At 58.2% G+C, this 14,786-nt stretch overlaps 1 protein-coding gene across 1 annotated transcript; it reads right to left on the reverse strand.

Moving 5' to 3' along the window:
- Positions 1-11,355: 11,355 nt before the first annotated feature.
- SUPT4H1 (SPT4 homolog, DSIF elongation factor subunit) lies at positions 11,356-13,925 on the reverse strand. Its single transcript, XM_036395398.2, has 5 exons — positions 13,790-13,925; positions 13,173-13,279; positions 13,007-13,062; positions 12,751-12,804; positions 11,356-11,746 (listed from the first exon to the last, which is right to left on the reverse strand). The coding sequence occupies exons 1-5, from the start codon at positions 13,865-13,867 to the stop codon at positions 11,679-11,681; spliced, it is 363 nt and encodes a 120-aa protein (XP_036251291.1). The 5' UTR covers positions 13,868-13,925; the 3' UTR covers positions 11,356-11,678.
- Positions 13,926-14,786: the final 861 nt, after the last annotated feature.

Genomic DNA, 14,786 nt, shown 5'->3' on the forward strand with positions numbered 1-14,786 from the left:
AGCCCCAGGAGGGTGGTGGAGCTCTGGGTGGGTGCTGTGAGCCAGGCAGGGCCCGTCGGTGCTCTTGGCCCGCGGCGGCCCCCGATGGGCTCGTGGGTCTGGCGCTGCTCCGTGCTCTCTTCTCCGTAGCCCACAGTACACTCATCCATAAAGTAGGAAACACTACACCCTGCAGTGCTGTTTAGTAGTGCTTTCTACTTTATGGGTGACTGCACTGTCTCTCAGTCGCTGTCGGCGGCCGCTCTCCTCCGGCGTGGAGCTCCTTCCCCCACACGGGGCCACTGCCACACCCCACGTGGCCCCGCCATGGGGCACCTCCGGCCTTGGTGTGGCCACAGACATGAAGGGCAGGTCTGCTCCGGCCCCGGGACAGAGAGCCTACGGCAGTGTCACCTTCTGGGAGCCATGCCAAGCATGGGGGACATCCTTATCCTGGGGGGAGATCCGCCTTGGCCTCCCTTGTCCCCCTAAAACTCCCAGCCTGAACATAGGGAACATCCTCACCTTTTACACATAGGTGAGACCCTAGTCATACCCCATAGTCCCACCTCGAGCCCTGTCCTGGGCACAGGGGACACCCTAACTTTTTCCCCAAGGCAGGGAGCCCACTTAATATCTCATCCTCGTCATAGGGGACAGTTTTGACTCATTCTCAAAGGGAGGACCCCACATCAGACCCCATCTTGGTCACAGAGAACCCAATGCCCTGTCCCTGCTTTTAATGCCTGGTCCACATTGCAAACCCCATCATCCCCTATCAAACCTCATCTTAGGCACAGAGGGTGCATTTGCTTTGACCCCATGGGGACACCTCCAGCTCCCATCGCATTCCCAGAGCACCCCCTTGCCTTGTCCCATAGGGGAGATTCCACCTTGAGCTCTATTGCTGCCCTTCAGACCCCACCCCAGCCTCAGAGGACCCCCCCATGTGGGGACCCCAAGGGTGAGATCCCACCTCAAACTCCATCTTGTCCCTCAAATCCCATCTGCATCACAGAGGGCCCACCATGCCATGTCCCCATGAGGGGACCCCACCTAAATGGCATCCTGGCCACAGAGGGCTCCTTTACCTTGTCCCCGTGGTGGTGAGCCCATGGCAAATGCCATCTGCGTGACAGGGCCCCCCTGCAGTGCCTTGTCCCTATGGCAGAGATCCATGGCAATGGGTCCCTCTTGAAATGTCCTCATGGGGACCCTCCTTTCTCTCCCATCCTTTACTGAAGTCCCCTTTGCCCCATCTCTGCCTGGAGGTCACAGGAGCTCACTGTCCTGGTGCTCTGCTTGGGCCTCCCCTCGCCCCATCTGCCAGACACATGGAGATCCTTCAGACGCCCCCACTGCCCTCTGAGGTCACCCGCAGGTCCCCCCGATTGAGACCACCCAGCCCCAAAGAGCCTCACCTGCCACACCAGCCTCCACGTCCACCCGGTCCCGTCCCGGCTGCCACCAAAAACCCCCTGGGTGCCACTTCTGCTTTGGGCACTTCCCGCCTCTGCCCGCCTCTGCCCACTCTTCCCTCTGCCCAGCACGCCACCTCCTCTCCTGCCACCCACTGTGCCCCCTTACCTGTCATCGGCCCCCGGCACCCCCTGCCCCGCTGGCGGTGGCACCAGGGCCGCGGCTGCCGGCGCCCCCGGGCACTCCGTGCCGCCCCCCGGGCGCCGGCTCCGTTACCGGCTCGGTGCGGGCGGCTCTCGCCGGGTGCCGATGGCCCGCGCCGGGCGTGGGTGACCCACGCGGGTGCCAGTGGCCCACACCGGGCATGGAGGTGAGCGCCAGGTGCTGGTGGCCCAAGGCAGGTGCTGGTGGCCCGTGCTTGGTGCCGCTGCCAGTGTCGCGGGGTGCTGCATGGGGCGCTGGCTGGGGAGCAATGGGCCCCTGTGGGGCGCGGGGCTGCTTTTAACCCCATCCTGCCCACGTGGCCCCACACAGGAAGAGCCGCGGCTGCGGAGCAGATAACGGTGCCGGTCCCACCCAGCGCCGCCCCGCAGCCCAACCGCAGCCGGCCCAGCACCGGGCCAGGAAGCACCAGCCGGTTACGCTCTCGTGGGCTTTGCTGCTGACAGCGACAAACATGTTTGTACAAAAAAAAAAAAAAAAAAAAGAAAAAAAAAAAGAAGAAAGAAAGAGGAAAAAAAAAGAGGTGTTTGTTGCACAGGGTGACAGTAACTGAATCCACCTCCCACGGCTGCTCGGCTGCACTGTGGCCCCTCACCCCATCCTAGTGGTGGGACCTGCATGGGGGCAGTTCCTGCCCATGGAGGGTCCAGCAGGCCGTGGCAGGGGCTGCAAGACTCAGGGGCTGCCCGGTCATTGGGGTGAAGCGGTGGGGACATAGATGCCAGCAAGTCACAGTCCCTAAACCTTGCTTTAGGAAACGCATGGCGCAAGCGGCTTCCTGGAGCCTCTCACCCCCTCAGGGCTCGGCAGCATCAAACTTCCCCTGGCCCCGGGCAGCTGCAGCGACCAACAGGGATGTGAGGCCCCGGGAAGAAAACCGAAAGCTGGGTTTGGAGGTTGGCACATCCAGGTCCCAATGGCTCTGGTGACGGCACTGGGATGGTGCTGGGACACAGAGCAGGTGGGTTTTGCACAACTAGCACCACCCTATCCCAGCGCCAGGGTAAGCCCAACACTAAACTAGATCAAAACCTACAAATTAAATCCCCAAAAGTGACCATAAATGGGGCCATGTCTGTCCCTGCACTAGTTTTCATGTGCCTCTGCCAGAGGCTTCTTTTTAGGCCAATGCAATTCACTCTCAGCATTGATAATCTGGACAGAAATGTATTTAAAAACTGTGCTGGTGAGGTTTGCAAGAGGCAGGGAAAGAGCAAAGCCAAGAAGAACCAAGCAGCAGCACAGGCAGAAGTGATTTGACTTGAGCTGCATGTCTGCTGATGGCAGCAGGTAAAGGAGGCTTTAGGAGAGAGGGAATTGGTTGGGAAGCCCTTTCCAAACCAAGGCTGGTGGGAGTTTCAGTGGAAAAAAAACAATCAGAACCTTGTGCCTTGGGCCACCAACAGCTGCCCTGTCTCCCACCCTTCCCTGGCCCTGTGCCCATCTCCATCCCTTATGGTCATGGGGCTGGGGATACTGTGTTCCCTGTGCTGGAGAGAAATGCAGCAAGGAATGTAAGTGCTGTTGGTGATGTCTCCCAGGGCCCTTTTGGCAGCTCTGAGCCCAGGAGCATCGTGCTGCCTCGCCAGGGGCCTGTGGTAGGCAGACATTCATCCATGGCAGAGGCCATCACGTGCAGGCTGGGTCCATGGGGCAGCCTCCTGATGCCAGATGACTTCAGATGCCTCCCAGTCCGGCCCTCATGGGGACCTGAAGCATGTAAATATAATTTTTGGTGTGAACCACAGAATATCCTCATTTGGAAGGGATCCAAAAAGATCATCCAGCCCTGCACAGGACACCAAAACAATCCCACCCTGTGCTTGAGAGCAGATTGTTGCCAACACAGAGACCATCCTGGAGACATCCCTCAGTGCCATGGGACACTCCCCAGCAGTGGTGGGTGCCATCACAAGGGGTGAAAACTGCACAGGGTACAGGCAACCACACTCTTAGAGCAGAGAAAGGAACCTTTTGGGGGGCAACCAGAGAGAGATTTGGCCTCTGATGCTGCTGAGAGACTTTCCCCCTGTGACCCAGGGTCAAGGCTGTGCTTCTGGCTGATGACAAACTGGTCCCTGGTAAATACTGCAGGCTGGGAGGAGGGGACAGGGTGAGAAGTTGGGCCCAGTGAAGAAACCCGAGTTTGAGGCTGACCATGGGGCAAAGTAAGATGAAGATATTTCTGAACAGAGGCAGCTGAAGGAGACTGCACTCAAGGACAAAATGTCAGGGGAGAGTGAAGCACGTGGCCAGAGCTGGGGATGTGCAGGATGACAGCAGGAAGGAAGCTGTGCCTTCCCAAAATGGGGTCCCTAGCAAGCAGAGCCCTGCTCAGCACCTGCCTGTGCTGCTGAGGGGCCATAGAGAGGGGCCACAGGCACTTTCCCAGCAGAGAAGTGGGGGGAGGCAACACTTCCTCTTTCCCCAGCCCAGCACAGATGGGGGATATGACATTTTGGGTCCTGAGCTGGTTTCCTTCTGCCTGCTTGGGTCTCAGAAAGGAAGAAATCAGCAGATCTGGTTCCTTGGGCTCTGACGAGGTCTCTGAAAGTCTCCAGCTGATGATGAACTTACCACATTCCCCAGCCATTGGTTAATTTTACTGGCTGGCAGACAAGGCTGTGGGAATTCCTACTCCAGCCCTTGGCTCTGCATCATTTGGTCCTGGTTGACTCATGTCTGTCTGAAGGAGCTCCAGGAGCTTTTTGGGGTTGGGGGAGGCTGAAACAGCTGCATTTCCTTCCCTGGGAACCTCATGACAAGATCTGGTCCCCAGCTTTCCCAAGGCCCCTCTCCACACTGCCCACCTGCTCACTGTCTCCCAGGAGCTTGCTGATGGACCCCGGGGTGCAGCTCCCTGAGACAAACCATGACCCCCTGAGGTACCACTCCCCCACTCTGCCTTCCCCTGCCCTCGTCTATGGCACCCAGATGCAGGTCAGACATTGCCATGTACCCCAAAATTTTCTGTGCATGGAGCACCACGGGTACATAGTTGCCACCCCGCAGCACCGAGCTCCCGCAGGGCTGTTCCTTTTCCAGTAACTCTCCCAGTATCGGGGAGCGCAGAGGAGCAGGAGCCCGAGGCTGGGGCAGCGGCGCCGCCGGGCCCAGCGCTGGGCAGGGGGAAGGGCCCTTGTCGGGCTGTGCAGCCCTGGGCGCTGCGAAAGCGCTGATATTTCTTATCAGCCTTGCAGCAACTTCCCCTCCTCGCCTGCGGTTGCGGCGCTTGCTGCCGGCAGGGGAAGTGCTGCCTTCAGCCCAGGGCTGGGAGACGAGCTGAGCTCCTGCAGGCGCCTCAGCCCGGCCTGTGAACCCTGCTCTGTGGCGGGGACAGGCAGCTGCCCCACCATGCTCATGTGATTCCCATCCATCCAGCACCCCATGGCTCCATCCATCCAGCACCCCATGACTGCATCCATTCATCCAGCACCCCATGGCTGCATCCATCCAGCACCCCATGGCTCCATCCATCCATCCATCCATCCATCCATCCATCCATCCATCCATCCATCCATCCATCCATCCATCCATCCATCCATCACCCCATGGCTCCATCCATCCATCCATCCATCCATCCATCCATCCATCCATCCATCCATCCATCCATCCATCCATCCATCCATCCATCCAGCACCCCATGGCTCCATCCATCCAGCACCCCGTGGCTTCCATCCAACTGGCATCTTGAGAAGGAAGAGGAGAAGGAGAAACAGGATGGTCTCACCCAAACCCTCCCTGAGCCACCTCCACTGCCCTGGGGCCAGCAGAGAGTGGCCAGGTGAGCCACTGGACGCACAGCCAAGCTGTAGCATCTCCTGGCCAGGCCCCAAAGGAGCCGCAGTGTCTCATCAGGCCACTGTTCACACTGAAGCCTAATGACACCACATCCCTCTGAGAACACAGGACAGAGGCACGGGGGGAGGGGAACGACTCTCTCTGCTTGACAGCGCAAAGAGTGACCTCCTAAAACCCCTGGGACAGAGGCTCTGAGCCCTCTCTCTCCAGGAGAACAGATGCTAGGGACATCTGCAGCACCAAAAAAACAGGAGTTCCAAGAACTGCCCCCGAGAGCTTTTTGGATGGGAAGAGCATTGTCTGCCACCATCATGGCAAACCTTCAAGGAAGAACTGCAGCACCTGTGGCACGGCTGAGAGGCCACCCCGGCACCCAAGAGAGGGGCTGTGGTACCGGCGTGGGCTGAGCCCCATTTCCCCACCGGGCCCGGGATGAGGCCCTGAGCGGGATGTCCGGGGAGCTCCCGAAGTGCTCCCAGCCTCGCCGGTGTCCCGAGGCCGCGCAGGAGCGGGGCCGTTAAACGTGACTCAACCAGAAACTGCCGGGCCGGGGAGGCGGCGGGCGGGAGGCAAATGAGAGCGCGAAGGGAAACCTCAAAAAGGCGAAGTGACGCGGCGGGAGGGGGACACGGCGCTGGGTTTGCCCAAATATGGAGAAAATCGCGGCCCGGCTGCGCCAATGGCGGCGCGGGGCGGTTGGGCCGGGGCCGGGCCGGGGCCGCTCCGTCACTTTCCGGGGCACCTGCTGCCCCCGGGCACGCGGGGGGGGGCAGGGACCCCGTGGTCCGGGGGCGCTGCAGGGGCCCCGGCAGCATCCGCTGCTGCAGATGGGCAACTCCTGTTTCCCCTCTTCCTGGCATAGGGGATGCTGTGGGACAGAGCTCAGCAGGGATACCGGGAAGGAGGGATGAGAACCACGAGGCTGGGCTGTGGATTTCCCAGGGCAGGATGGGCTCAGGAGGTGCAGGGCTGAGCTCTGTGCTGACAAACTCTGCTGTCCCTTGACCTTGACCCTCCAAGACAAGGGGCAGGAATAGCTGAGATCTCTGAGGGTGAGACATGGAGGAGGGGGGACCTGCAGTCAGGGCTGCCAGGAAGCATCTCCCCGAAGATGGCATTGATGGCACCTTTCCAGCACCTTCAGGCCAGCTATGCAGTTCCAAAGCCCCCACCTGGCCAAGGGGATGGATCCTGCAGCCACCGCAATGTGTTGCCCTGTACCACACACCTGGACTGTTTGGGCACCAGAGATGCAATGTCCTTTCCCAAACCAAGTCCCACGGCTCTGTTTGAGCACTCAGTGGTTCTTCTGCAACTGCCTGTGCAGAAAGACCATTCCCTTGGAGGGAAAAAGCCCCTTCCAGCCCAGCAGCAGCACCAGCCTGGGTGACATGCAGCTCGCCAGGAGGAGGGAAGGATAAGTGCCACCTGGGATGCAGCAGGAGGTCTGGGAGAGCTGGGGATGGAGAGATGCCATCCTTGGACTTCAGCTGTGGTCTCACTTTGCCATGTGGCCTGAGGAAATGGGTCCTCAACACCCCCAGCCACCTCCACTAGCAAGCTGAGACTCCACTCTGCCCCTCCCAGCCCTCTGCATCTCCATTCCCATGATGGAGTAGGCCAGGGAGGTGAAAGATTTCAGGCTAGAGGAGGGTTGGGACCCCCCACCAGACTCCAGAACCCCAACTCTGTGGGCAGACCTGTGGGTTTGGAGGTGTATCCACCATGAAGCAGTTTAGGTCTCTTTGCTGACAGCCCTGAGCTCACAAGGGGTGGATGTTCCACTTCCAGGTGCCCTTTGCAGGCCTCTGTCAGGAACCCACCAGTCTCTCCTCTTCACAAGGCAGAGCCTCCTCCTTCCTCCACAGTTCCTGAGGGGAAAGCACCCAGAGGACCCATCATGCATCGGAGCTCCCTGTTTCCTCACAGATCCCCTCAGCAGGGAGCACATCTCAGTTCCTTGCCCACCTGCCTCCATCTCAGTGCACCAGGGTCCCTTGGGACAGGCACGTGGCAGCTGGGCCCTGTTCCTGCCATGCTTTGAGAGCTCTTGTACCTTGCCCCCTCCCCACCTCTCCCCCTAAAAAAACTGCCCCCCTCCTGCTGCTGCTCGGATCTGGCCCTGGGCACCTCCTCTCCCCACATCAGACACAGGGGCCTTGGTGGCTTCTGCCCATGTGCCCTGACATGGAGGTGATAGGCAGGATGGGCCACCCATTCCTGGCATGCCCAGGCTTTGCCATCCTCACTACAGCAGCATTTCACTCCAGGTACCAGGACAACTCAGGTCATCTTCCCTATCACCTCCACCTGCCAAGGTCTCCTCAGCCAGTTTCCAAGGAAAACAGTCTTCAACTGGGTCTGTCTGGGGCTTTTCCCTTACCCCTACCACCTGTCCCCAGGGGTTTCCATATCCCTGAGGTATCCAGTTCCCCTAGGCACACAGGGTGGCCAGAAGGGAAAGTCCAAGTCCACACTGGGAGCCAGTGAAGAAGGTGAAAGTGCATTTAGAGCGAAGCAGGACCGATTCTCAGAGAGCAGGAGCGCCTGTCCTATCAGGAAAGGCGAGAGCATTGGAATTGCTCAGCATGGAAAAAGAAGCTTCAGGGTCACCTAATTATGGCTTTCCAGTACCTGAAGAGAAATTACAGGAAAGATGAAGAGAGACAATTTACAAAGGCCTGGGTTAGATGGGATATTGGGAAGGAATTGTTCCCTGTGAGGGTGGGCAGGCCCTGGCACAGGGTGCCCAGAGCAGCTGTAGCTGCCCCTGGATCCCTGGCAGTGCCCAAGGCCAGGCTGGACAGGGCTTGGAGAAGCCTGGGACAGTGGGAGGTGTCCATGCCGATGGCAAGGTAGGGAACGAGACGGTCTTTAAAGTTCCTTCCAGCCCAAACCATTCCATGATGCTGTTGCCAGCCCCGGCAACACCTCAGTGTACCAGGCACAGCGCAGCCCCGGGGGCAGAAGGGGGGGATCGCCCTGCCTCGGCCCCCTGGGCAGGGTCCAACGTACTCTCGTACACGTCCCCCCTCACCCGAAGCCCGGGTGGCCCCAGAGAGAGGCCGAGGCCGCCTTGCCCCGGTGTGGGCAGGTCGCTGTCCCCGGGCAGCGCCAGAGGGGCCCCCGCAGGTGGGGACGGCATTTCCCGGCAGCTGCCTCTGCACAGGCACCGAGGGCTCTGCGGTTTGGAAAGTCGCTTTTCTCGTCCGCAGGGAGAGCCGGGGTATCGGTTCTCAAAACCCGCACGAAAATCCACTGGCTCGTGTTTCCTGCCCTGGCCCTGCCGCCCAGCGCTGCCAGGCTGCTCGGGGTGCCAAACCTGCAGCATTTTCGGGCCTGGCTGAAACATTCGAGCGTCATTTGGTGCAGGGGGAGGAGCCTTCCTGACTCAGCTCCCAGCCCGCTGACGCTTCTCTCTCCCGATTCCCACTCCGGCTGCTGCCGCACATTTTTCCTCCAGTTTCTTCAACGTGAGAGCTCCCTGCCCTACTTTTTGCAGCCAATAAAGTTCCGCATCGTTTGCTTTTTTGCTCGTACATACCCCAGACAGCTCCGGGGCTGGACTCTCACTGAAGGGCTCTCTTGGGAGCCTTGCGGGAGCAGAGGATCTCCGGGGCTGCGCGGTGTGAGCTGCGGGCCCGGCGTGGGAGCTCGCAGGGAATGGGCTCGGGGGCCAGCCTGGTGAGAGGCACCGCGTTCTAGGAAGCGCTACAGGCACAGGAGGTGCAGCTTTCAAGGACCACCACCTTCATTTTCCTCACTGAGGTGGCTCCTTTGGATCTGCACTGCAGCTCTGGCCAGTCTTACCTCTATATATCCTGGAGCACTTGGACTTCTAGCAAAGGGTGAGGTCTCTGCAAGGTTTCCAAACCCCCTCAGTTTCCCCGAGAGGCACAGTGACAGTGCACACTGCTACCTTGGGACAATTTCCTTAAGCAAAGTTCCCAGCCCTGAGCAGTGACTGCAACTTCCCAGGAAGGGAGATGAGAACCACAGAGCCTCAGCCCCACAGCAACCCCAGCCAAACAAGCCCATCCTGCTCAGGGTCCTGTGCAGAGCCCTCTCGTCACCTCCTTTGCCTCATGGGCCAGGGGACAAGGGTCTTGGGTCCTGATGTGGCTCCAGCATGGCCATTCCCTGCAGCCAGGGGAAGGCAGTTGGACTGAAAAGTGCTGTGAAACAGCAGAAAATGGAGCTTGTGCCTCAGTCGGTCTCCAGCAGTTCCCCAGCCCCAGCAGAAGGCCGTACTGCCACCCCGTGGCACTCCCAGCGTGAGGCTCCCCGGGCTGGGCATGGCAGGGGGGTTGATCTGTCATCCAGCATCCTCCCAGCCTGGCTGGAGTCAAACTCTTGCTCCCCAAACCCGTTTCCAGCCAGCTGGAGAAAGAGCCACCCACCTCATCTTCCTTGCCCCTTCCATCCTGAACGTGTCAGGCTGTCCAGACAGCCCAGACAGCCCATGGCTGCAGCTTTCCCAGACCATTCCACTGGGGATGAATGCATCTGGGGGAATCCCAGGTTACCCTGTGCCACTCATGGCACAGCTGGGTCAAAACTGCCCTCCAGAGCCCAGAGGTGCATGCCCAGAATGCCTAAAGCCGAGCATCCTGCAGAGGCAGGCCCTGGGCTGCTGGGACAGTCACACCTCTTGTCCCACTGGCCTGCTGGGAAATCCCAAGGTCCATCTTCTGCCCAGAGTGCAACCCAGCAAGCCTGAAGGATGATTCACCAGTCAACTCAAGGGCTTTGATTTCACCAGATGTGCAAAAGTCATGGTCAACTCCCCTTTTGACTGCAGAACCAAACCTGCTGCTCCCTGTACCCAAGAGGAAAGTCCAACCCCCAGACCAGGGGCTGATGTGCTCTCACCTCTTTCCACAAAAGGTGATCTGCACCTGGAGACGTTTGCTGGAGCTCAGAGCCCAGCAAGGACTTGACTTGACCCTGGTCTGCACTGAGCAAATACTCATTACTTCAGCACCACATCTGCAAGGGCCCATGCAAAGGGTGGCTTAAGGTACCTTCCACTCCAGCTTCCCTGTGCTCCAGGCTTCTCTCACCACATTTCTGCTCCAGATCTCTACAGGAGGCCATGCTCTGTCTGATCTGGGGCACCTAGGACTCATTTCTCATGGCCAACTCTACAAACTAGAGCAGTGCAAGGGGGGCATCACCTCTGCACGCCTGGCAGTGTGACTCTCAGCCAGTCCTGCATTCCCTGTGCTGCAGCTGCTCTCATCCGAGACCAAGTGCAATTTTCAGGCTCTACTGGTTTTCCATTACTTGTCTCCAGAAAACAAAACTTGAGCTTTCCAGCTCCAGGATTATCTCATGGGGAAAAAAAAAAAAATCTTATTTCACAGGGCTACTGATTGAGGACTCGGCCCTTCTCGATCAACGGGTGCTGCAGAAGTGAAACAAAGTAATTCAAGAAGGCCAAATCCCTCAGGAGTTCAAGTGTTACAGACACTAAGCTGACACTTGTAACAGTCAGATCTGCAGAATAGGCTGGGTGGGTGTTTCCACCCTTGCTTGTCCACCCCGCCTGTGTGCATGGCCTGGTGCTGCCTCACAACCACACCAGCAATGGGCTCATCCTGCTCTGCCTGCCCTGGAGCCCAGCAACAGCCAGTGGATGGTCCTGGAAGCTCCATCCTGCTACCTGTCCCTTGTACAGGACCTGCAGGCCCAGGGCTCCATGACCTCCATGTAACCAACTCCACAGGAAGCCCTGGCCATCACCATCTCTGCTCCATCCAGCTGGCAGCTGCAGGTTTCCCACATGGAAGGACACCCCATGGAGCCAGGGCAGGATCTCGCTCTTAAGGCAGGAATGTGGCCCATGGCACAAGCAGTGACAATCACAGGCTCTGCAGTGTGGCACAGGCAGGGGGGTGAAACCAGTGACAGAGTGACAGCTGGAACCAGCCCTGACCAGGCAGTGGGTTTTATTAACTATTTACACAGCTATTTCCCAAATCCCCTCTTTCCCACGCCAACTGTAAAAAAAGCTTGGGCATCATGATGAAACACCTCTTCCCAGCTCTACTCACACCCTCCCCCCTGTCAAGGCTCAGATAAATGTCTGTGGTCTGTGGTGTGGAGGAGTCCGGAGGTACTAAGCGAGGGGAGCTGAGCCAGCACACCCCAAGTCCAGCCCCACTTCCCTACAGGATAAAAGCTCAGAGGTTTTGGAGCAGTCCCCACTGCTTCTTCCATGCAGCACTGGGATCTCCAGGCAGCACAAGGGCCCTTCAGGTTTTTATGGCTGTGTCCCGAGACTTGTAGGCCACACCACGGCTCTTCAGCTCTCGGACGATCCCTGCAGCAAGGAGACAAACACATTTTAGTCTTCTCCTGGAATGAGGAGCCCTGGGAACATCTGGTGGTTCTGTCATGTAGAACTGGACAATAACCCTCATTTCACAGAATGATGGAATATCCTGAGTTGGAAGAGGGATAAGGATCATGGGAGTCCAGTCCCTGGCCCTGCACAGACACCCCAACAATCCCACTCTGTTCATTCCTGGTAGCAGTGTGCAAATGCTTCTGGAGCTCTGCCAGCCTTAGGGCTGGGACCATCCCCTGGGGAGCCTATGCAGTGCCCCACCATCCTCTGGGGAAAGAACCTTTCCCTGATATCCCATTTAAACCCTAACCCTGGGTATTTCAGATGCGCCTGGGCTGTGGCAGAAGGCCTCAGCTTCCGGCCTCATGATGTTTCCAGCTCCTTCCCAATGCAGCCCTCAGTTAGAAATAAGAAACCTGGGGCTCCAGACACAGGCATAGCTTTCACCCCAGGGGTTTGGGATTCACCCCTGGGTTAGGAGTCTACTCTGGGACTACATATTGGGCAGGAACTCAGCTGGATGGATGATGCCCTTTCTGCATTCCAGAGATGAAGCAAATCCTCTGCACCCTCTACTCCATTTGTAAAAACACAAATCCACCATGGCATAAGCACTTAGTGCAGGAGGAGGGGTCTGCTCATTGGGATTGCCACAACAGCACCCCATTCTGAAAAACACTTTTTTATAAACAAAATTCCATGTTATCCTGGAGCTGAATGGTTTGAGACATGCCCACTTTCCAGAATCACTAATTAATCCCAATTGATGCCTCTGATAGCCAGGCTTTAGTCAGCAGCTCACAATATAAACTTCTGGCAGGTACAGTGCTGAACCCTAAAACTCCCTCTCTAGTCCAGCACCTCCTCGCAGTCACCTTTGCTGATCCTATCACACCTTTGCTGATCCGATCACCCACATGGCATGCTCCCTAATGCAGTGTTCAGAGCCCCAAACCCTGACTCCACCACACAGGTACCTTGGGGCAGGCGGCCAGTCACAGACACTGCATAGACACCTGGCTTGAAGGTACCTGCAGGAAATAAAACCCCAAGTTACCCCACATGGAGCAGCCATGGGAATCCTCAACCTGTGCAGATGTCTGCTTACAGGGAGGGCAGAACTCCTTCTAGCAGTTCCAAGTTCCCAAACCCAAGTTCCACTCCAAGCAGCAGTTCCCGCTGCCCCTGAGAAGGGTTTGTAGAGAAGGGATCTCCAGCTCCCAAATTACTCACTGATCCGCTGCCACTTGGAGACCCAGCTGTCCTCAGGGCTCATCATGGTGATGATCCTGCAGGAGGCATAGCAGTAAGGGGATGTCTCCTGGCTGGGTGACCCCACAGTGCCACTTGGGTGTCCCCAGGCCCCCGGGGGACCGCGGCCGGGCCCAGCCCCACTCACCCATCAAAGGAGGAGCTGGTGCAGTCATAGACCATCTCGCGGTTGCCCTTCATCTGCAGATACGTCTCACAGTTGTCACAGCCATCATACTCGAACTGGTCGATGGTCTAAGGGAACACGGGTGTCGGAGAGCGGGACCAGCCAGGAGCCGGGTAGCCACGGGGCCGGGGAAAGGGAGGGAAGCCCGGGAAGGAGGGTTCAGGGCCACGGCCGGGGCGGACGGGAATCGCCCAGGGGCTGCAGAGAGGTCCGGGGGGGTAAGGGCCGGGGCAGGAGAGGGGAGGCCGGGCCGGGGTCGGAGGGACAGACCCGGCGGGGGAAGCACCAGGAAGGTCCAGGCCGAGGAGGGGGGCCTGGGCCGGGACAAGGAGGGCCAAAACAGGCAGGGAAAGGGCCGGGAAGGGCAGAAAGGCTCGGGCCGGGGCCGAGAGGAAACAGCCGGCGCAGGGAAAGGCCGGGGCCGGAGCCGACGTGGTGGAGCTGGGACAGGGAGTGCCGGAGCCGGGGAAAAGGGCCCGGTAGGGGCTGCAAGGCTTAAGCCGGGCAGAGGAAGGTCCGGAGCCGGCGAGGAGCAATCCCTGTGCCGGTCCCTGTCCCTGTCCCCTTCCCGGTCCCACCTTGACGAGGGAGCAGAGCAGGCAGGCCCGCAGGTGCCGCAGGTCCTTGGGGACGGTCTCCAGCGAGATCGCAGCCATGGCTGCCCGGTCCCATTCTGCGGCTGCGCAGCGGCCCCGGCCCCGGCCCGGAACGGGAACAGGACGGAACGGGAACGGCTCCGAGCTCGCCCCAGCCCTGGCTCCGCCCCGGGCTCGAGTGCGGGCGGCGGGCGGGGTTTCTGTCACGGCCGGGCCGGGCCCGAGCACAGCCCCACGCACAAAGAACAAACGCAGGCAGCAGACCAGTACATGGATAAATATATTAGTAAATAAATATATTTCTGAGCACATCATCATATTCACACATCTTTGTGTTTATCGGACATAAATACACAGTTCTGCATATATATAAAATGTATTCTTTTTTATTTTCCCCGTGTGTGGTCTTTTTTTTTTTTTCTGGGTCATAATTTATTCCCAAACCCCGAGAGCCAAGATAGACTCAGCAAAAAAAAAAAAAAAAAAAACCCAACAAAAAAACAAAACAAAAAACAAAAACAAAAACAAAAAACACCCAAACAAACGAAACAAAAAGCAACAACAAAATGAAGCGATATTCACATTTCCGAAGGATCTGAGGGATTTGTGCAGGAGGGGAGATATCCAGCCAGCCCGACCATATGCCCAGTTCAGGGGGTGGGACCTCTTGGGAAGGGGGTCCCAGCAGAAGGACTGGGCCTTCAGTTTTCATAGAGGGAGTTTGGGATGCTCTGGCTTCCATCAGTTTTTGGCTGTGACTTGGGATGCAAAGAAGGAAAATAAACTCTGCATCACTGTAGGAATGCTGGAGAAACTCCACGGTGGAGCCCACAGCCCTCAAAAGCATCACCCAGAAGCAAGAGGTAAAGAACTGTGAGGAACCATTCCCTATTTTCTCAGATACTGCTTCTTCCCTTCCAGGCAGCCAAGGACAGTCATATATCTACTGAAGAGGATCTTTCAAACCCAAGTTCCCAGA

The sequence above is a fragment of the Molothrus ater genome, chromosome 21 (assembly GCF_012460135.2).
Source record: "Molothrus ater isolate BHLD 08-10-18 breed brown headed cowbird chromosome 21, BPBGC_Mater_1.1, whole genome shotgun sequence".
Lineage (NCBI taxonomy): Eukaryota > Metazoa > Chordata > Aves > Passeriformes > Icteridae > Molothrus > Molothrus ater.

Bases quoted from the DNA above. Each gene is read 5' to 3' on its own strand.
- SUPT4H1 (XM_036395398.2), bottom strand. From the start codon at position 13,867: ATGGCTGCGATCTCGCTGGAGACCGTCCCCAAGGACCTGCGGCACCTG. The intron at 13,280-13,789 runs GTGGGACCGGGA...GTGTTCCCTTAG, and splicing joins TGCTCTGCTCCCTCGTCAAG to ACCATCGACCAGTTCGAGTA. The intron at 11,747-12,750 runs GTACCTGTGTGG...TCCTTGCTGCAG, and splicing joins GACTGGCCGCCTGCCCCAAG to GGATCGTCCGAGAGCTGAAG.